This window comes from Chiloscyllium plagiosum, unplaced genomic scaffold, assembly GCF_037043375.1.
Source record: "Chiloscyllium plagiosum isolate Xiang-an unplaced genomic scaffold, Cpla_swu_hap1 HiC_scaffold_6, whole genome shotgun sequence".
Taxonomy (NCBI): domain Eukaryota; kingdom Metazoa; phylum Chordata; class Chondrichthyes; order Orectolobiformes; family Hemiscylliidae; genus Chiloscyllium; species Chiloscyllium plagiosum.
The window spans coordinates 14,859,885-14,882,153 of record NW_028270144.1 but is presented as its reverse complement, the minus strand read 5'-3'; the positions used below and the strand labels follow the sequence as shown (position 1 = coordinate 14,882,153).

Genomic DNA, 22,269 nt, shown 5'->3' with positions numbered 1-22,269 from the left:
GTTGTGAATGTGCTTGGAGACGTAGGAAATTTAAGGAAGAAATAGGTTGTTCTGCTCTATCTCACATTCCTGCTCTCTTATCATTTCCCTTAACGTTTTTAGCTTTTATAAATATGTTGGGTTTTTTTTGCTTTGCTTCCACAGCCTTCTGTGGTAGAGCATTACAAGGTTCATTCGCCTTTAGTGAAGAAACTTTTTCTCATCTCCGTCCAAAGTGAGCGACTACATATCCTGACACTTTGACACCTTGTGTTGGATTTCCCAGCGAGGGGAAACATTGACTCTGCATCTGGTCTGTCCAGCCCTGTCAGAATGTTTAAATGTTTCAGTGAGATCCCTGTAATCTTCGAAAATCCAGTGAATGCAGGCCCTGACTACCCAGTTTCCTGCCATCTCATGAATCAATCTGGCATACTTTTCCATAAGTAAGGCAACCAAAATGGCTCATAATACTCCAGGTGTGGTCTCGCCAAGGTGCTGAACAGCTGCATTTAAGAATTCCTTGCATCTGTGATAAAACCCTCTTGCAATGGAGGCCAACATATCATTTGCCTTCCTAGTGCTTATTTTCAATGACTGTTATACAAGGGCACTCAGATCTTTTTGTACATCACATTTCCAATAGACCACCATTCTGTTTTTCTTACTGAAGAAGACAACTTCAAATTCATCCATGTTGTACAGCATATTCTATATTTTTGCCAACTTACGTCAAAATCACCCTGAAGCCTCTTTACATCCTCCTCATCACTCTTACTCTCAGCTATTTTTAAAGTTGTCTCACTTGTAAATATTCCCTCATCTAAATCATCATTATATATTGTGAATAGCCAGAGCCCAACACAGATCACTGCTATACCTTAATTATCACCACCTTCCATTCCCAAAAAAGTTCCATTTATTTTTATTCTCATTTTCCTGTCTCTTAACTGATTCTTAATCCATGTCAGTATATTATCCCCAATCCTGTGTGCTTTCACACAATATGCCTTACGTGGGACTTTCTGAAAATCCATTTCTGCTGCTACTCCCCTTATCTCTTCTACTATTTATCTTCTCAATAAACCTCTAGTAGGTTTGTCAGTCAGATTCCTTTCTATAAATCCATATTGACTTTGTGTAATCAAGACAGTATTTTCAAACTGCTCAGTTCACACATCCTTTATAACGTCTCTTCACAAATCCATGACTGTCTTTCCCCAAACTATTGAAGTTGGATTTACTGTTTCCAGTCATGACTCACTTCCTGTCACAGAACTTGGGTGTGCATGTTGTAGGATATCAAACCCTATGCTCCTGGAAAATGTTATGTAAAAGACTGTGAATTGCCTGTGGAAGTGGACCTGCCAAACAGAATTGAGGTGAATGGAGAAGGACTGGGCAGCACAAGATATAGAAACCACAGGTTTTTTTTTTGAGGGAATGTTTATATCACTGGCAAACAGCATTTGTTGCACCATCCTAAGTTTTGCTCTGAAACAGTGGCTTTTAGTTTCAACAAGTGTGTTGGCCAGGTCAGTTTCGGAAGGCAGATTTCCTTCCATAAAGGGCCTTAGTAAACTAGATAAGCTTTTACTATTGATCTCCTCTGTTACTTCCCCGATATCCCTTTAATTTCTTTTTCTATATACTTCTCAGCTTTGTGGAGTATCAAGCCTCAGCATTAGATATGAGTTTTCCCCTTTCTCTGCCTTATCCCATATTGTAGAAGTTTATGCTCCAACATAAAACGATAAATGAAGTTTTTGTGTTACCTTTGTCAATTTTCTGTGAACAAAATAAGGTAATTGTTGTATTTGCAGTGCGTAGATTCCAGATTATGATTATAGCAATTTTTCTTTCAACATTTCTGACGCACAGCTTTTAGTTCTGTCCCATTTAGGTGCTTGGAGTAAATCACATTCTGGTTTAAGAGCAGAATATTTGATTTTGTGCTAAAGTTTTCTCAAAGCAGTGACATTAACATTAACATTGAAAAAAATTAACATTTTTAATGTTATCTTTTAAAGCTTCAGATCATAATTGTTAACCAGTGTGTAAGCTTGTAATGTTAACCAGTGTATGTAATTGGTAATGATTTATACAATAATTCGCAATTTGCATTCTGATCATGCATCATTCAAATCATTTGACATGACGGTCACTTTTTAGAGTTATATATCACTGATCTTCTCATAATTATTCCCTGCTGATTGAGCAAGTTAGTAATTTAATGCTACACTGTGCAGCAACATAGTTGAGGAAAATTCTGGATAGAATTTTTACCTCGGGCAGGCCTGATGTCAGACAGCAGATATTTCCAGATTCACTTTTCTTCCAACAGACTTATCAAGCTGTTCAAGATACAAAAGCTTTGCGAACTGAGGCAGAAGTGGACACTTTGAATGCCACCATTGAATGTGAACAGCCACAGCCTGATCTTTACAAGTGAGTCTCTGAATGGATGTCAAATCTTAGTGCAGGCAAGAGTTGGTGAGTGTCTGTTCTTGCTCAGACCTACTATAACTTTCATATCCTGGGGTTGGATTACATAGTGATGATTTGGAATGTTAATCTGACAACTTGGAGTTTAAATTCTCATTTGGTTAAGCAATAAGCTGCAGGCCTGGTTATTGATCTCTCAATTCATATATTGCAGCATTTATGGACACTTTTTCAAATTACATTCCAGCTGCATTAAGACTATATGAGATTTTACTATATTCCGACAAGTCAAACCCCATTTTCCCTCCACTGCCTGTAACCTCAATCTAATTCTCCTGATCATTTTCTGTATCTTTTAATGTCCCACTAAGTTTAAAGCTATTCTATTATTTTTACCCAGTATCCTCTAACAACTACCTTGTGTAATCTCTACCATCTGCCCATTCCCTGTTCATTTCCAATATATTTAAAAGGAAGTAATTTAAAATTTTTATGATGAATTAATGTTTAATCTGGTTGCAGTTTCTGATAAGATAGCAGAAAATGTTAATGAGAGTAATGCAATTGATGCAGTGTGCATAGATTTACAAAAGGCATTTAATACAAAAAGAACTGCACATAATTGGCTTGCTGGAAAAGTTGATCCTCATAGTTGTCAGTGTACCTTTTATACTATCAGCAGCTAAAGGGACACAAAGTTAACTGAGTGAAAGGAAACAGGGGATAGTGGGATAGTGTTTGGACTGGAGCAACAGCAACCTTTATATAATAGTTCAACGTAATGAAACATTCCAAGACATTTCATAGGAGCATCACAAACCAAAATGGCATTGAACCTTATAAGGAGACGAACAGTCAGAAGGGTAGCCAAAGTAGGTTTTATAAAGTGCATTAAAAGGGGAAGGTGAAATGTGATTGGAGGAAGGAAGGTGTACAGCAACATCGCCAAACACCACCACCACTTCCCCCCCCCCCCCAACACACACATGCACGTGTACACACGTCAGCACTAGTATGCTGCTTTTCTTGATATATATGTACAAAATGACACCAAACTTGGAAATATTATGAACAATAGGGAGAATTGTAATAGACTTCAAAGAAAAGTGGACAGTTATATACGATGTATAACATTTTGGTTGGAAAAACAAGGATATGCAGTATAACTCGAGTGCAATTTGAAAGGAAGTGCAGAAACAGAGAGACATGAGGCTATTTGTGTGCAAATCATTGAATTTGACAAATTGTGAAAGTGATTTAAAAATCAAAACTTACGGCATCCTGGACTGCATAAATAGATGCATAGAGTGAAACATGAAAGACATTAGGATGACTCTTTATAAAGTGCTGTTTGGCTCAGCTGAAGTTTTTTTTAATCTTTCATGGATGTCTGCATTGCTGGCAAGGCTATTGCTCATCCCTAATTGTCCTTGAGAAGGTGGTGCTGTGTTGCCTACTTGACAAGCTTCTATCCATCAGGTGTTCTGTTTAGAAGGGAATTCCAGGATTTTAACCTGGCGACATTGCAAAAATGACAATGTCGTTCAAATCAGGATGGTGTGTGGCTCCTAGGGAAATTGTAGGTGGTGGTGTTCTAATGTATCTGCTATCGTTCTTTCGGGTGGTGGAGATATGGCTGAGTATTGAGAGAGACTTCTCGAGTTGCAACTGTGCATTATATAAATGATATATCCTGCTATTAATGTGTGCCTATGGTAGATGGAGTGAATGTTTAATGTGGTGAATAGGGTGCTGATCAAATAGGCTTCTTTATTTTAGACTCTGTTGAACTTCTTGAGAGTTGTTGGTTCTGCAATCCATCTGACAACTGTGGAGTATTCAATCACCTTACCTGACCTTGACCTTGTCAGTGGTAGAAAGGAGATCTATTTAGGAGATCAGTTACTTACTCACTGCAGAAGTCCCTAGTCTCTGACTGTTCTTGTATTTTTATGACTGGTCCAGCAGTTCTTTGTTAATGGTAACCCCCAGTTATTTTTGGGGGATTCAGCGATGGTAATGCCATTAAATGTCAAGGTCAGATACTCTTTTTAGGGGTGTTCATTGCCTGACATTTGTGTCATGCAAAGTTTGCTTGCCACTTATCCACATAAGTTGCCAGTTTGTCAAAATTTCTCTTAATTTCAAGTAGGGCTGTTTCAGTATCTGAGGTCACAAGCGGTGCTAAGCATTCTGCAATCACCAGTGAAAATCCCACTTCTGACCTTACATTGGAAAGGAAGCTATTGACAAAGCAACACAAGATGGTCAGGTCTTTAACACTGCCCTGAAAAACTTCAAAAGTGAAAAAGTTCTCTTGGGGCTGAGATGATTGGCTTTCAATAACCATCTTTCTTTGAGTTCCAAACAGGATTGAGTTATACCCTGAATTCTCATTGGCTTCAATTTTACTAGAGTTCCTTGATGTCATACTTGGTCAAGAGCAGTCATTCCTGCCTCACCTCTGGGATTCACCTCATCTGTATTGTTGCAGTCAGTCAACATCTGAGTGCTTCTGACACAAACCAAACTGAGGATCATTAACAGGGTTATTGCTGAGTAAGTGCCATTGATACTGCTGTCATCAGCATGTTCATCACTTTGCAAATGACTGAGAGTGGGCTGCAATAGTGGTAATTGGCTAGATTAGATTTGTTGTGATTTGTGGATAAAACTATATTGTTGGGTATATGCCAATGTTATTGACGTGCTGGAACAGCTTAGCTAGGGTCATAGCTAATTCTGGAGCCCAAATCTTCAGTGCTACTGACGGGGCCCATTTCTTTTGCTGTATCCAGCATTTCCTGTTACTAAGTGGAATGAGTTGAATTGAAGATGTCTTATGGCATAATGAATAGTATCCCTGTCTTTGAGCCAGAAATGCTGGGTTTGAGTCTGATTCCCGGACTTGATGGCTGTGGAAGGAACATTCATAATATGACTAATAGATCTATTATCAATTTGCAAGCCCTTCTGCATACATATGACAGGCAGTTAAAACAAGAGAAACTCCTGCTCAGACCTCTCAAGCCTTTGTCTTCAGGCTAATGAGCTGTTCTAGGACAGAAGAAAATACTGCAGAATGCAGACACACAGCGTGCTTAATGTGTTACTCTAAGTCTTTTCTTCCTGGGTATCAAATTAACGGCAGCATTGAATCAACTCCAGGAGGAAGCCAAAACGAATCATCAACCTGTTTGAAAATCATTTAGAATTTTCCTTTGCACTGGTGTGCCGGTTTTGCATTAATTGAGAATGGGGAATTTGGAGAAATTTTCTTCCTCCAGTTAATTTAATTGTTCACCACAACTCACAATTACATGAGCCAGGATTGAAAAGCTTGATCTGATCCTTTGATTATGTCTGTTGTTATTTCTTCCACTGTTTAGCACATATTGGAGTCTGTGTGCAGTGTTATGAGGTTGAATCTCATTTTTAAGTATGCCTGGTGCTGCGTCTGGCATACTATCCTACAATCCTCATTGGGAAGGGTTGATTCCTAAACTTGAAGAGAATTGTTGAATGAGTGATATTCTTGGCCATGTTGTTACAGGTTGTGGTTGAATACATTGCTGGTGATGCAGGCCCACAGGGGGCTCATGGATGTTCACTTTTGAGCTGTTGAATCTGTCTATTTAGTATGGTTTTGGTACCACATAACACATTGGATAGTATTATTATTGTAAACATTGGACTTGCCTCCACAAGGTCTGTGTGGTAGTCACTGCTTCCAGTACTCACTTTGTCATCCATTTTTGATTTTATTTTGCTAAGTTCCTGTCTCTCTCTTGTTTTCATGTCTGTGCTTTAAGTCAGAGTGACTTATTATTTTGCCTTTATTCTCAACATATGCTTTTTTTTGCTACAACTATTACCACACTCTTTGTCATTTGTCAGGACCAATATTGTTAAACTTGAAAGGGATCAGAAAAAGTTTACAAGGTTGTTGTCAGGATTGGAGGGTTTGAGCTATAGAGAGAGGCTGAAGAGGCTGGGGCTTTTTTCCCCTGGGGCATCCTTTTTGAAGTTTATAAAATCATGAGGGGCATGGATAGAGTGAATAGCCAATGCCTTTTTCTCAGGGTAGGGGAGTCCTAAGCTGGAGGCCATTGGTTTATTGTGAGAGGGGAAAGATTTAGAAGGGACCTAAGGGGCAACTTTTTCACGAAGAAGGTGGTGCATGTATGGAGCGAGCTGCCAGACGAGGTTGTGGAGGTAGGTATAATTAAAAAATCTAAAAGGTATCTGGATGGGTAAATGAATAAGAAGCGTTTAGAAGGACGAGTTGGACTGAAAGGTCTGTTTCTGTGCTGTATAAGTCCATGATTCTATGACTGTATAAGTCATTTCAAATCATAATGTTAACTGATTTTTGCTCTGATAGGTGCTACTCGTCCTACTGAATTTTTCTGAGCACTTTCCAGTTTTATATTAATGATAGAGATTTCTGGGATATTTCCTGTAACTCGGACTATTGCTTGCGCAGTCTGTCGGACAGTTTTATCAACTTTGTAAGCAGCCCCAAGATGTTGGTAAAGTGGAATTTGCAGAGTTAACCTCTCTGGGTGTGTTGTTAGTGTTCCTATTGTCTAGGCTGATGTCAGGCCATCGCTCTGGTTTCATATCTTTTTGACTTCACCGTACTGCTTGGCACAAATACCATTTCAGTCGTGGATAAGATTTGACTACATTGAGTGAGTCTGAAGGTCACTGTTACTGAAACTCGTTCTTAATTCCAGGTTTATTAAATAATTTAATTTTAATTTCATACTTGGCTACAATTAATTTAGCCAGCAGTTCCATCCTATCATTTATCACCCCAATCTTTTCAAAGCCAAGCTGATGGCTCAGAATATCCTGTGTAAGGTAATTTTCTAAGACTCTTCAACCTCCGGGTTTCTCCAGTTTTTGTACTTTTCTTATTGAAGCATTTAGTCCACAGGGAACATTTTGGAATCAGTGTCAGTTGTCAAGTGAGTCTATTAAATAAAAGCAGTGATAAATGGAAAGATAAGCAGCAGGATAGCATGTGTGCAGGATTTAAGCTTGAGGCAGACTAGGAATGCAGCAAAAAGGAAGGATAACTTAGGTCATCTTATGACTTCTTATATCTCTAATGATAAGAAAGTTAACATTAAGGCACTTTACCTGAATGCTCGTAGCATTCGTAACAAAGTAGATGAACTAACGGCACAGATCATCGTGAATGATTATGATGTGGTAGGCATCACAGAGACGTGGTTGCAGGAGGTTCAGGACTGGCAGTTAAACATCCAAGGATTTACAACTTATTGAAAAGACAGAGGGGGCGGGGTTGCCTTGTTAGTTAAGAACAAAATTAAATCTATGGCACTGAATGACATAGGGTCAGATGATGTGGAGTCTGTGTGGCTGGAATTGAGGAACCACAAAGGCAAAAAAACCATAGTGGGAATTATGTACAGACCTCCTAACAGTGGTCAGGACCAGGGGCACAACATGTACTGGGAAATAGAGAAGGCATGTCAGAAAGGCAAGGTCACTGTGATCATGGGACACTTCAATATGCAGGTGGACTGGGTAAATAATGTTGCCAGTGGATCCAAAGAAAGGCAATTCATGGAATGTTTACAGGATGGCTTTTTGGAACAGCTTGTCATGGAGCCCACAAGGGAGCAGGCTATTCTGGACCTAGTGCTATGTAATGAACCAGACTTTATAAAAGATCTTAAAGTAAGGGAACACTTAGGAAACAGCGATCATAATATGGTAGGGTTCAGTCTGCAGTTTGAAAGGGAGAAGGCAAAATCAGATGTAATGGTGTTACAGTTAAATAAAGGTAATTGAGGGCATGAGAGAGGAACTGACGAAAATCGACTTGAAGCAGAGTCGAGCGGGGAAGACAGTAGAGCAAAAATTGCAGGAGTTTGTGGGTATAATTGAAGACACAGTACAGAGGTTCATCCCCAAGAAAAGAATGATTATCCTGGGAGGGATTAGACAGCCATGACTGACAAAGGAAGTCAGGAAATGTATCAAAGAAAAAGAGAGATCCTATAAAGTGGCCAAGAGCACTGGGAAATCAGAAGATTGGGAAGGCTACAAAAACAAACAGAGGATAACAAAGAGAGAAATAAGGAAGGAGAGGATCAAATATGAAGGTAGGCTAGCCAGTAATATTAGAAATGATAGTAAAAGTTTCTTTCAATACATAAGAAACAAATGACAGGCAAAAGTAGACATTGGGCCACTTCAAACTGATGCTGGAAGGCTAGTGATGGGAGATAAGGAAATAGCTGGAGAACTTAATAAGTACTTTGCGTCAGTCTTCACAGTGGAAGACATGAGTAATATCCCAACAATTAAAGGGAGTCAGGGGGCTGAGTTGAGTATGGTTGCCGTTACAAAAGAGAAAGTGCTAGAAAAGCTAAAGGGTCTTAAAATTGATAAATCTCCTGGCTCCGATGGGCTACATCCTAGAGTTCTGAGGGAGGTGGCTGAGGAAATAGCGGAGGCGTTGGTTGAGATCTTTCAAAAGTCACTGGAGTCAGGGAAAGTCCTGGATGATTGGAAGATCGCTGTTGTAACCCCCTTGTTCAAGAAAGGATCAAGACAAAAGATGGAAAATTATAGGCCAATTTGCCTAACCTCGGTTGTTGGTAAAATTCTAGAATCCATTGTTAAGGATGAGGTTTCTAAATTCTTGGAAGAGCAGGGTCGGATTAGAACAAGTCAACATGGATTTAGTAAGGGGAGGTCGTGCCTGACAAACCTGTTAGAATTCTTTGAAGAGGTGACAAGTAGGTTAGACCAGGGAAACCCAGTGGATGTGGTCTATCTAGACTTCTAAAAGGCCTTTGATAAGGTGCCACATGGGAGGCTGCTGAGTAAGGTGAGGGCCCATGGTGTTCGAGGTGAGCTACTGGCATGGATTGAGGATTGGCTGTCTGACAGAAGGCAGAGAGTTGGGATAAAAGGTTCTTTTCGGGATGGCAGCCGGTGACAAGCGGTATCCAACAGGGTTCAGTGTTGGGGCCGCAGCTGTTCACGTTATATATTAATGATCTGGATGAAGGGGCTGGGGGCATTCGAAGGGGCTAGCGAAGTTTGCCGATGATACGAAGTTAGGTGGACAGGCAGGTAGTACTGACAAAGTGGGGAGGCTGCAGAAGTATCTAGACAGTTTGGGAGAGTAGTCCAGGAAATGGCTGATGAAATTCAATGTGAGCAAATGCGAGGTCTTGCACTTTGGAAAAAAGAATACAAGCATGGACTACTTTCTAAACGGTGAGAAAATTCATAAAGCCGAAGTACAAAGGGATCTGGGAGTGCTAGTACAAGATAATATTTGGCTTGGAAAGGGTGGACGCTAGGAAATTGTTTCCGTTAGGTGAGGAGACTAGGACCCATGGGCACAGCCTTAGAATTAGAGGCGGTCAATTCAGAACAGAAATGCGGAGACATTTCTTCAGCCAGACAGTGGTGGGCCTGTGGAATTCATTGCCGCGGAGTGCAGTGGAGGCCAGGATTCTAAATGTCTTCAAGGCAGAGATTGATAAATTCTTGATGTCACAAGGAATTAAGGGCTACAGGGAGATTGCGGGTAAGTGAAGTTGAAATGCCCATTAGCCATGATTAAATGGCGGAGTGGACTCAATGGGCCGAATGGCCTTACTTCCATTCCTATGTCTTATGGTCTTATCCCATCACCACTCACTGTAGCAAAGCAGAGCTGCAACAAGGGGAATTGCTGAAATGCCTGCACTTTCCCAACAGTTTAGAAATCTCTCAGAATTGGGACTCGTTTTTTCAACGTGCACAAACCACTCAGTTAATGGCAATGCTTGGAATTTTTTTTTTAATCTACAGTTTTGTTGGCCGGATCAATATTTACCATGAGACAGAGGAACCTATTGCAAGGTAAGTGTAATTCAGTTAATCTTATCTGTCATCATTTAGTGTCTATTTTTAGATTTATTTTTGTTATTTATTAATATTCCTGTGTAGTAAAAATGTCAACAATTCTGTTGCGAAATGGCATATAAAGATCAGAAACTCCTTCAAATCAAAAACAGGAACAGTACCCATGAGATGGACTATCTGCGGATCTCTCCCCTTTCTCTCACCTGACATGAGATGGGTTCTATTTAAATCTCTTCCCTAATTTAGAGAAAAATAAACCATAAAACCTGCCCACCCATCACCTACCAGCTTACCCAATATATGCCTCTGGACTTAAGGTCTTGCATCTTGTTGTCTCCTCCTGCTTCTCTCAGAACACTTAGTGTTCTGTTAGAGACCAGAACAGCAACTCTTCCCTCACTGCACTGCATTCCCTGGAGTTAAGTGATTATTCCTTCCAGCTGAACTTTGTGCATAAGCAAAACCATGCGCATTTGTAGTGACCGAACTTTTAGAGACATGAACAAGACAATGCTGACCTGGGAATCAGCTCTAACTAGCCAAACTAGTTGTAAAACTGTCACTAACCCTCAGCTTGTTTACCACTGACTAAAACCGGAGGAAAACAAAACACAAGTTAACATTAAAGTTTAGTGCCGAATGCGGAATATAACTAGTTTTTAAAAAGAGATCAATAATCCCTCAGCCACCAAATTTCCTAGTCTGTCAACCCAGAATTTGTGTTGTTATATTCTATCTGCCGCAATCTTACTCATTCTCATAACTTGTCACACACCTTTCACAGCCTCCTTGGATCCATTTTGCAGTTTACTTTCCCATTTAAATTTGTGCTGTCAGCAAACTGGACATACTAGACTCAATCTCCTCATCATAGTCATTTGTTCCAGATGGTAAATAGCTTAGGCTCAGATTCTGATCCTTGCAATATTTTATTAGTTACTGCCTGCCACCCTGAAAATGCCCTATTCATCCATACCTTCTATTTTGTTAAACAATATTTGGTCTGTGCCCATAAAGTGCCTCAATATCATGAGCATACTTTGCGTGATAACTCATTGTATGGCATTATTGAATGCTTTTTGCAAATTTAAAAACGCTACCTTAACTGCTTGCCTTTATACATATTGTTCATTTCATCCTCAAAAAATTCTTAAGTGGTTTATCAAATATGATTTGCTTTCATAAATCCATGTTAACGTTTCTAAGTGATCTGTTATCATGTCCCTAATATATCCTTGTAATAGTTGTTCTGTTTACTCCTCACTACATCATGATGATCCACCTACCTTTATACTGATGTATCTGCTGCCTTTTATACCCCTGTTTTTTCTATGTCTCATTGCTCTACCCTTACCCTTTGCCCACTAAAGTATTTTAACATGAAAGATGTAATTTCCTGTAGTCCTGTTGAATGTCCTTCTGTAAAAGGACTGTCCTATGTCTGACCAGTTTAGCTCATCTGTACTGTTCTACAGAACCCCTTTAGGTGAAGTGCAGACTGACTGGAGATCTTGTCTGGCTTGAGGGCTTAAGAATCTGCCAATATTCCTCAAAAACTGGAGTTATTGACTGCTTTATTTTCTCAATGATTTTTCATTTTATTACAGGCCATTGGGATCAGAGAATGTGCTACTGCGGGGAGCAACATTAAAAAATACCCAAAGTATTTATGGTAACAACAATGTTTGAAACCTCATTACATCAGTTAGCTTGTGTGCTTGTTTGTTTGCAATGGAAAAAGTCAGACCTCGTTAATTTGTGCAGTGATACGACTTAACAAAAAAACATGAAAAATCTGAAGACCTTGGTGAAAATCTTGATGGTTCATCACACAGCTGGGAATTTTTGCACTGATAAACACATTTATACTAGGGTTCACATATTCTTAGTTGGAATGATGTCAAAATTTATGTGTAAGATTATTGTAAATTTTCCATTGATGAAACTTAAATGATATTACAGTTTTGAACTTCATGAACAAAAGTATAGGTTGATGAAATGATTTCTAACAGTGGAAAGCTGCAAATATAACACTTTTATTCAAGAAAGAAAGGAGACAGAAATCAGGAAACTGTAGCCCAGTTAATCTAGCATCAGTCGTTGGAAACACGCTGGAGTTTGTTATGAAGTCGGTAATGGCAGGATGTTTGGAAAACTTTAATACAATCTCGCAGGGTCACCATGTTTTTAGGTAAGATAAATCATTTTAAGAAATTTGTTTTCTGATGATGTAACAAACAGGGTGGAGAAAACAGAATGAGCAGATACGTATATTTCGTTTTCCAAATAACATTCCGTTAGGTTACACATAAAAAGTTACTAAGCAAAGTATAAGCTCATGGTGTTGTGGATGATATATTAGCATGGAATTAGGGTTGGCTAACTGAACAGGGAAAAGACAGTTGGAGTAAATGGGTCAATCTCAGGTTGGGAAACTCCAACTAATGGAGTGATGTAAGGATCAGTGCTGGGGTCTCAAATTTACTATTGACACTCATGACTTAGATGAAGAGACTGAGTGTATTGTAGCCAAATTTGCTGACCATACATCGACAGTTGAGTTGCAGCTGCGAGGGGGCTCAAAGAGTCAGCAAAAGGCTATAAAAAGTTAAAGTAACTAGAAAAAACAAATCTAGTAATTGGAATGTAATGTGGGAAAATGTAACCTTTTGTCTACTTTAGGAGAAAGAATAGAAATACAAAATATTATTTGAATGGATGCATAATAATGCTGTATAGAGAGATGCAAGTGTTCTTGTACGTGAATCGCAAAAAGTTAGCATGCTAGCATAGTAGGTGATTTGGAAGGTAAATGGAATGTTGGCCTTTATTACAAGGGATTTGGAGTATAAAAGTAAGGACATCCTACTGCAGCTGTACAGATCATGGTGAGATCACTCCTAGAATATTGCATAAAGATTTGGACTCCTTACTAAGGGAGGGATAGACTTGCATTGGAGAGAGTACCTAGAAGATTCACTATGCTGATTCCTGGGTTGAGGCGATTGGCTTTTGAGGAAAGATTGAGCAAGTTGGGCCTAGACTCATTGGAGTAAGAAGATTGAGAGCTGATCTAATTGGAACACACAAGATCTTCATGGGTGGACACTGTGAGGATGCTTCCTATCTTGAAAAAAATTAAAACCATGGGGAACAGTCTAAAAATAACAGGTCTCCCTTTTATGATGAGGCTGAGGAGGAATGTCTTCTCTCACAGGGCAGCAGAGGCTTAGTTAGGGGTTTTTTTGATTTACGAGAAAATTGAATGTAATGGGGTTCAGTCAAAAAAAATTGAGTTAAGGTCACAAACAGACCAGTCATAACTTATTGGCTGGTGGGGCAGGGTCAAGATGCCTAATGACCTACTCTTTCTTGTTCCTATTTTTTCTGTTCTTATGTTTACAATCTGGTGCAGTAATTGTCAGAATTAATTACCAGCTCAATGTGATTTTGTATTTGAATTTGTGTGAGACCTCTTGAAACTATTGCTGTACTCTTGTGTTCATATTTCAGGTGTGGCGATATATACTGGCATGGAAACTAAGATGGCATTAAATTATCAATCCAAATCACAGAAACGTTCAGCTGTAGAAAAGTGAGGTTTTGTTGACTTTGTTGCTCACAATCTATGACATTGAAACTAAAAGTAACATAATAAGATTATGCCAAATCAAGTTTGCCTGTGGTGCTATAAGGGCAGTTATTCCTTTTAGTATTTCACTTGCACCTTTAATTTTTGGAGAAAACATTTTGGCTCATATAGTTTAGTTCTGTTGTCTTGAATCATCAGTAGAAACTCAGTTCCTGAGCCATTGACTCCAAGCTGAACCAAAATGTTCACAACCTTGGCATCCAATTTAATACAGAACTGAGCTTCCCTCCTCAGAAGCCTCTCCATCACTAAGACAGCCAATTTCAACTTCCATGGTTCCTGCTCCTCCGATTTTGTCTTCGCTTGTTTGTGCTGAAATCTTTTTACATGCCTAATTATCTCCGGACTGCCCTATTCTCATGGGCTGCCTGGCCTCCCACCTTTCTTAAACTTCAACACATCCAAAACTCTGCTCAATAACAGCATGAATTCCTCTTTGCCCATCACCTTGTGCTCACTGACCTATGTGGATTGCCTATCCAACAATCCCACAACTTTCAAATTCAGTTAACTCCATGGTCTGGCTCCATTCTATCACAGTAGCCTCTTTCCAGCTTCACAATCCTTAGACCATTAAATTGTTTAGTATTTTTCTATTTAAGAGACTAATAGACATGCTTCATAAAAAAAAAAGGAAGCTTGGTGCAAGTGGACTGAGATTGTTAAATAGATTGGGAAATATAATGAGGTATTGCCATGTAGCCTGAGGTACATGGAGTAGGGGTTATTGATCAGTATGTAGATTGAATGATGTGATTGGAAACCTTGGCCTGAGAGACCCTATTATCCTATTATTATCCTAAATTTAACCTATAACTGTTGAGGGCCTGAAAGCAATGCAATGACATTGCAAGCTTTTAGTGTCACCCCAGCAGATGACATAGAAACATATTAAGGGGTACGCTACTTGTATCAGACAAGCCCTGCATTTTATGTCTCTAAAGTTGCCTGTTAAATTTTATTGTGTAATTTGGACTTTTTCTTCAACAGATCAATGAATATGTTCCTGATCGTTTACTTGTGCATATTGATTAGTAAAGCTTTGATAACTACAATCCTGAAATTCATGTGGCAAAGTGATTCTGTTCGAGACGAACCTTGGTTTAACATGAAAACGCAAGCAGAAAGGCAAAGAAACAAGGTAAGTGAGAGCATCATGATGCTATCGGCCTTTTATAAATCCTTCTGGAATTTAGGGACAGCCTGAGTACTTCCAGTATTTTGGACTTTAATGTTGTCCTTTCAAACCCTTAAGCCTCACTGCTATCCCAGCCACACTTCACTCCTTTCAGAACTTTATGGGATATTCTGATCCCTGCCCAATGAGCTAATGGGAGATACCTGACCAGACAGAGTACGACTACGTTTCAGCTATTTTATGGCCAGTTGGTTGACAGTAATTTGGGCACTCTCCACGCTCTGGTATAAGGTGGCAAACTCTCAGTGAATGCCAAACTGACACTTGGCGAGGGAAGTTTGGCTCACGCTCTTTCTTTCATGGGATGTGAATATTGCTGACTAGGCCAGATTTTATTGGTCATCCTTTTTTGCCCTTGAGAAGCTGGTGATGAACTGGTTTCTTGAAATACTGGCATCTTGTTAGGATGAGGGTTACAGGTTTTTGACACAATGGTAGTGAAGGAACAGTGGGGAGAAACAATGGGAGAAAACTTAGTGAGTTACTGCAGCGCATCTTGTAGATGGTCTGTATTGCTGCCACTGTGCACATAGATGAAGGTGGTGCTGTTGTAATAATATCATTGGGTTACTAACCCAGAATCCCGGGCTAATGTTCTGAGGTTGTGGGTTTGAATTCAATCAAAAAAAATCTGGAGCTCACAGCTTCCTGAAGAAGGGCTTATGCCTGAAACGTCGATTCTCCTATTCCTTGGATGCTGCCTGACCTGCTGCGCTTTTCCAGCAACACATTTTCAGCTCTGATCTCCAGCATCTGCAGCCCTCACTTTCTCCTCAAAGCTAGTGTAATGGTGACCAAGTGATCACTGATGATTGTTGGTAAAACAACAGTAGTGTCCTTTATATCTATCATCCTTAACTGGTCTGGCCTAGAGGTGACTCCAGACTCACTACAATGTGATTGACTTTTAACTGCCCTTCGAAATGGAATAGCAAACCACTCAGTTCAAAGGGAATTTAGGATGGATCATCAGTGGTGACTCAGCCAGTGACTTCCACCTCTCGTGAAGCAATTTTTTTTTCTGAAGAAGGTGGTCAGAGGGTAAAGTTTGAAAATGGTGGACGTGATGCCAATTAACTGGGCTGTTTTGTCCTGGATGATGTCAAGCTTCGTAACTGTTGTTGGAGCTGCACTCATCAAGGCCAGTAGTGAGTAGTCCATCACACTTTTGACTTGAACCTTGTGGACAGGCTTTGAGGAGTCAGGAGGTGAGTTATTCACCTCCAAATTCCTAGCCACTGACTTGCTATTGTCATCACAGTATCTTTATGGCTGTTCGAGTTCTGTTTCTAGTCAATGGTAGCCTCTAGAAATATTAATGGGATTCAGTCATGCCGTTAAATTTCATAGGGACATAATTGGATTCTATCTTATTAAAGATGGTGAATGCCTGGTACTGGCATGGCCCAAATATAATTAGCCTCTTATCAGCCCAAGCCTGAATGTTGTCCAGGTTTTGCTGCGTATGGGCTCCTTCCAGTCTCTGAAGGGTGCAAATGTTGTGTAATCATCAGTGAACGTCCCCAGTTCTGACCATTTTAAGCAGCTGAAAATGTTTGGCTCTAGGTTACTAGCCTGAGGAACTCTGCAGAGATGTCCTGGGATTGATGTAATTGACCTCCAATAACTATCTTCCTTTGTGCTTGGTATGTTTACAACCAGTGGAGCCTTTTCCACAGATTCCCATTGACTAGTATTGTGAGGGTACCTTGATGTCCTACAATATAAAATTCAGATTTGTCCTCCTCCTTGTACAAAGGATATGTCTGAGCAATTTTCCACATTGGCAGGTAGATGGCAGTGTTGTAGCTGAAATGAAAAGATTTGGCTAGGGGAGCAGCTAATTGTGGAGGACATGATCTGTTGCTACAAAGTACTATTAGTAGGATGTTGTCAGGGCCTGTAGCCTTTCAGAGTCCAGGGAGGAGGGGAGTACCTCTGGGTCCAGTGAACCCATTGAGAAGAGACACCACACCTTGTCAGCCACACCCACCTCCCTTCATCCAGACAGAGCACTTTGCATAGACAGCTTCCAGCACTGGTTAAATCCTGGCAGTGCGAGAGACCCTTTGGTGCGCAGTAGTTACTGGTAGATTTGTTATGGGGGCTTCAGCAGCTGGTTAGGTGATGGGAGACTGCCAATCTGATCAAAAATTATTCACGCGCAACTTCCAACTGACCCAAACCTGTCCATTTATGCAATAATGCATTATTCTACATCTTATGAACAGATGTTTAGAGCTATATATATTTTATTAAATAAATTGACGCGAGCAATTTCATGCTTTTAACTTTTCTTTCTGCTTTTTTCTAGTTCCTGTCATCATTCACGGATTTTTTGGCCTTTATGGTCCTTTTCAATTATATCATCCCCGTCTCCATGTATGTCACTGTGGAAATGCAGAAGTTTCTTGGTTCTTATTTCATTTCTTGGGATGAGGAGATGTTTGACGATGAAATCTGTGAAGGGCCAATCATCAACACGTCGGATCTGAATGAAGAGTTGGGGCAGGTTGGTTGACTCCACCACCTCGGAGTAGAGATTCCAGTTTTGCTCAAAACAGGCAATAATCTGGAATCTTGAGGATAAGGGAAGGCCAGAATGAGGGACTGTGGGAGTCGGGATGGCTGGAGTGGGGTGGTAGGCAGTGCAGAGCAATGAGGCAAGGCAGAGGCTAAGAGTGGAAGGTGATGTGAAGGTAGACAAGAGGCTGGATTGAACAGGGAGTTCAGCTGAGGCAGAGGGATGAATAGGAGTTGAAGAATTGGGTGCTGGTGGGGCATTGTTGAGGTAAGTGAGGATGTGGGACTGAGGAAGAGGAGTTTGTTGGAGGATGAGAAGGGATGATAAGGTGAAACACTGGAGTGGGTGGAGTGAGTGAAGGGATCGGTGAGTGCGACAGAGCAAGGGATTGCGCTCTGAGCAAAGTGATGTGGTTGGGAGGCAGTGTCAGGATGTAGGATAGAGCGGAGTTTAGTGATTGAGGCGTGTGAGGTTCAGTGAATGTTCAGTAGCATGTGAGCAATAAGGATGAGGGCAGTGTGAATGTGTGTGGGTGTGAGTGCAGCAAGGGCTGGTAATGTTGTGACTATTGGATTAACCCTGTTTCACATGGAGAAATCTTTAAAAACCTGTTTTGTGGTCCGGTTATGGACTACAGAGTGTGCTTTGAATATGTTAATCTGAAGACAGCAGCATGGCAATCCAATGGTCAGTCCAGCCCAGTTTGAGTGTTTTTGGGTTCCTGAGGTACAGTGACACTGTGATCTATTGAGCTTAAGTGTCATCCCAATCCCCTCCACCTGTTCTGTGTTCACGTGATCTATTCAACCTGTCAGTGCTGATGCAATCCAATCACCCTTTTGCATGCTGTCAGCTCACCCAGTCGATGTCTGTAATGCAGTAACTTGGTCACTTGGTATCCAAGTACTTGTTATACTTCTCGTGCTGAGTTGTTTGCTCGTTATGATCTTGATGATTTTTTCTTGCTAACCATGTTTTTGTTTCTGTTATAGGTTGAATATGTTTTTACAGACAAAACAGGGACCCTGACTGAGAATAACATGGAGTTTATTGAGTGCTGCATCGATGGTCATGTCCATGTTCAGCACTCCATATCTAACGGCCAGAGCTTTTACAGCAATGCAGCAATCGATTTCATTGATGCCCCTGTTGGAATAGCTGATCAGGCAAGGCTATGATTTGGAATCAAATTAGAGGAAAGTGTTGAGCTATTGACTTCAGATTGTTTAGAAGGGTATTGATTTGCTGCAGTAAATTTGGATAAGAGATTTTTTTTTGTACAGGAATTAAGAGACCTTGGAGCAGTTCATATGATCCTTTGAGCTGCTCTATCACTTAGGGTCATGAACTGAACACTACATTAACGGTACTTCCCTTCACACTTAGATTTTTGCTCACAAGGAAATCATGGATTACTATCAGTCACCTTTAATGTACTGAACCGTAGTGATTTAATACATGACAGCTCAGTCACAAAGACTTAATTGAAACAAACATGAGGAAATTGAACATTAAGTACACCCATTTAACTGTGCAGCTGAAAGAAAGCACCAACATGTTAGATGTCTGTTTTCTTTGACAAATGAGCTGAAATAGTGGAAGTAGTGTCAGCTTTATCAGTAGCAGACCAGGGACAGAAGAGAAACTATGATATAATCAGTATGAACCAACAAAACCTATTCAAACAGGATCTTACTTAATCAGATTATGACCCAGTCAGCATGCATGTTTATGACACACAAGTCAGAAATCAATTGATCCTTTTAGCAATAGTGTTTGCTGCTCTAATTTTCAATTGTCATTAAAGAATAGCACTCCAAGTCTCCAGGGCACTTTGCACTCTGCTAGCCAGCTGTCAAACTAAACCAAATAAACTGTCAACAATGAAACTTTAAACATCTCAGTAGTATGGCCCAAGCTGAAATGTAGGGCAAAGAGGTTAAATGAAGAATTCCTTGTCAATAAAAACTTGTGATCTGGAAGTGTCCCGAAAAGGAAGCAAATTAAAAAGTAACTTACAAAAGGGAATTGGATAAATATTTGAAAAAGAGAGACTGTTAGGGTTATTATGGAAAGACGAGAGAGTAGGACAAGTAGATAGCTCTGTCAAAAAACTGGTACAGGTGCATTGGCCTCCTTACGTGCTGTAAATTCTGTGTTCAAGAGCCTGACAGAACTACAGGGTGAGGTGGCTCAAAACTCAATCAGGGACACCTTTGTCATATCCAGAAAGGTTTTCTACTAGAAGTTTAAGATCTCCAATGAAACACTACCCGAGAAGATTGGTGACCAAGTGTGGTTGGTAGACTGGTCCACAGAGTACTGGTGATGGGTCATAATTGGCAGACTGGTGCCAAAAAGTCATGTGACTAGATTAGATTAGATTCCCTACAGTGTGGAAACATGCTCTTTGGCCCAACTAGTCCACACCAACAGTCTGAAGAGTAACCCACCCAGACCCATTCCCCCAGCCTATATTTACCTCAACTAACACATTCTATCACTATGGGCAATTTGGCATGGCCAGTTCACCTAACCTGCACATCTTTGGACTGTGGGAGGAAACTGGAGCACCCGGAGGAAACCCACACAGACATGGGGAGAATGTGCAAACTCCACGCAGACAGTCGCTCGTGGCGGGAATCGAACTCTTGTCCCTGGTGCTGTGAGGCAGCAGTGCTAACCACTGAGCCACTGTGCTGCCCCAGCTTAGAGAAACGGCAGTGTAGTGCCAGGCTGTGACTTGCTGGCTTTGTGCCTGGGTGTGTGTGGGGATGCTTGTTGAGAGGGAATAAGTGGAAGGTTTAGCAGAGAGTGTCACAAAACCAACCATTACTGCTTTCTGTTGTTTTAATTATGCCACAATGAATAATATAAGCTGAGGTTTTAATTTGAATTAATTTTTGTGCCAATGCAAGTATGTGAGGCCACATTTCCTGTAGATTAGATCTGTGGTAAAAATCTTTCAGATTAGTAATGCAGCAAGCAAGAAAGCCTTTATGCTTAGCCATGTAAAAAAAAAATAGGGTAGGAGATGCCAAATGCAAATGCCAAAGAGCTATGTCCTCCCGTTTTCTGGTCTATCATTCACTTTGTTGTGTTGCTTTTAGGAAAGAAAGGAGCTGTTTTTCCGCGCATTGTGTCTTTGTCACACAGTCCAAGTTAAAAGAGAAGATGAGACTGATTATCAGAAGCAACACCAGGATGGGAGATCCTCAGTTTACATTTCCTCTTCGCCAGATGAGATTGCCCTGGTAGAGGGCGTAAAGAGGTACTAAAACAATTTTAAATGGTTATGACTGATTTGAGAACAATGGAGTAAACTATTTTGTAGATGTGCTGAACAAAGAGACCTTGGAGTGCAGGTTCATAGCTCCTTGAAAGTGGAGTGGCAGGTAAATAGGATAGTGAAGAAGGTGTTTCCTTTATTGGTCAGAGTATTGAGTACAGGAGTTGGGAGGTCATGTTGCAGCTGTAAAGGACATTGGTTAGGCCACTGTTGGAATATTTCATGCAATTCTGGTCTCCTTCCTGTCGGAAGGATGTTGTGAAACTTGAAAGGGTTCAGAAAAGATTTACAAGGATGTTGCCAGGGTTGGAGGATTTGAGTTACAGGGAGAGGCTGAACAGGCTGGGGCTGTCTTCCCTGGAGCATCGGAGGCTGAGGGGTGACCTTATAGAGGTTACAAAATTATGAGGGCCATGGATAGGTTAAATAGGCAAAGTGTTTTCTCTGTGGTCGGGGAGTCCAGAACTAGAGGGCATAGGTTTAAGGGGAGAGGGAAAAGATATAAAAGAGACCTAAAGGGCAACTTTTTCACGCAGAGGGTGATAAGTGTATGGAATGAGCTGCCAGAGGAAGTGGTGGAGGTTGGTACAATTGCAACATTTAAAAGGCATCTGGATGGGTATATGAATAGGAAGGGTTTGGAGGGATATGGGCCGGGTGGTGGCAGGTGGGACTAGATTGGGTTGGAATATCTGGTCGGCATAGACAGGTTGGACCATAGAGATGCTGTACATCTCTATGACTCTAAGACATTGTAGTCTATTTTCAGCTCTGGATAGTGATACATTATTCAGCAGATCCCTTATTGCAATTACATAGAACATAACTTCACCTGTGAGTATTTATCAAGAAAAATAGCAAAAACTATTGTTATCTTTTGTGTTTGTTGCTAGTATGTCCAGAATCCACCTATTATGTTCACTCTCATCCCTTCAGTCATAGCTAGATTTAAGAAATATTTGCCCCATTGGCAACTTCTCATTAAATATTGAATGTTTACACAAAACTGTACCAATAATGAGATGTTTAGCATCCAGAGAAATCTAAATCCTGAAGGGACACGGGAAATCAGAGCAGGAGTAGGTATTTGGCCCCTTGATCTTACTCCGCCTTTCAGCTAGATTATGGCTGATCTTCTGCCTCAGAGCACTGCAGAAATTCATAAGGCTGCTTAGACAGCACCTTCCCAAGCCACAAAGACTACCATCTTGAAGGACAAGGGCAATAGACTCCTGGGAATACCACCACCACCTCCTGCAAGTTCCCCTCTATGCCACTCA

At 40.6% G+C, this 22,269-nt stretch overlaps 1 protein-coding gene across 7 annotated transcripts in view; it reads left to right on the top strand.

Moving 5' to 3' along the window:
• atp11a (ATPase phospholipid transporting 11A) overlaps positions 1-22,269 on the top strand; it is a 150,088-nt gene that overhangs the window by 70,306 nt on the left and 57,513 nt on the right. For all 7 annotated transcript variants that reach the window (XM_043691212.2, XM_043691213.2, XM_043691218.2 and 4 more), the window contains exons 7-14: positions 2,324-2,427; positions 10,273-10,323; positions 11,934-11,998; positions 13,840-13,921; positions 14,969-15,119; positions 17,491-17,688; positions 18,693-18,866; positions 20,811-20,971. In XM_043691212.2, the coding sequence (XP_043547147.2) occupies positions 2,324-2,427; positions 10,273-10,323; positions 11,934-11,998; positions 13,840-13,921; positions 14,969-15,119; positions 17,491-17,688; positions 18,693-18,866; positions 20,811-20,971 (986 nt within the window). The remainder of the gene's footprint in view (positions 1-2,323; positions 2,428-10,272; positions 10,324-11,933; positions 11,999-13,839; positions 13,922-14,968; positions 15,120-17,490; positions 17,689-18,692; positions 18,867-20,810; positions 20,972-22,269) is intronic.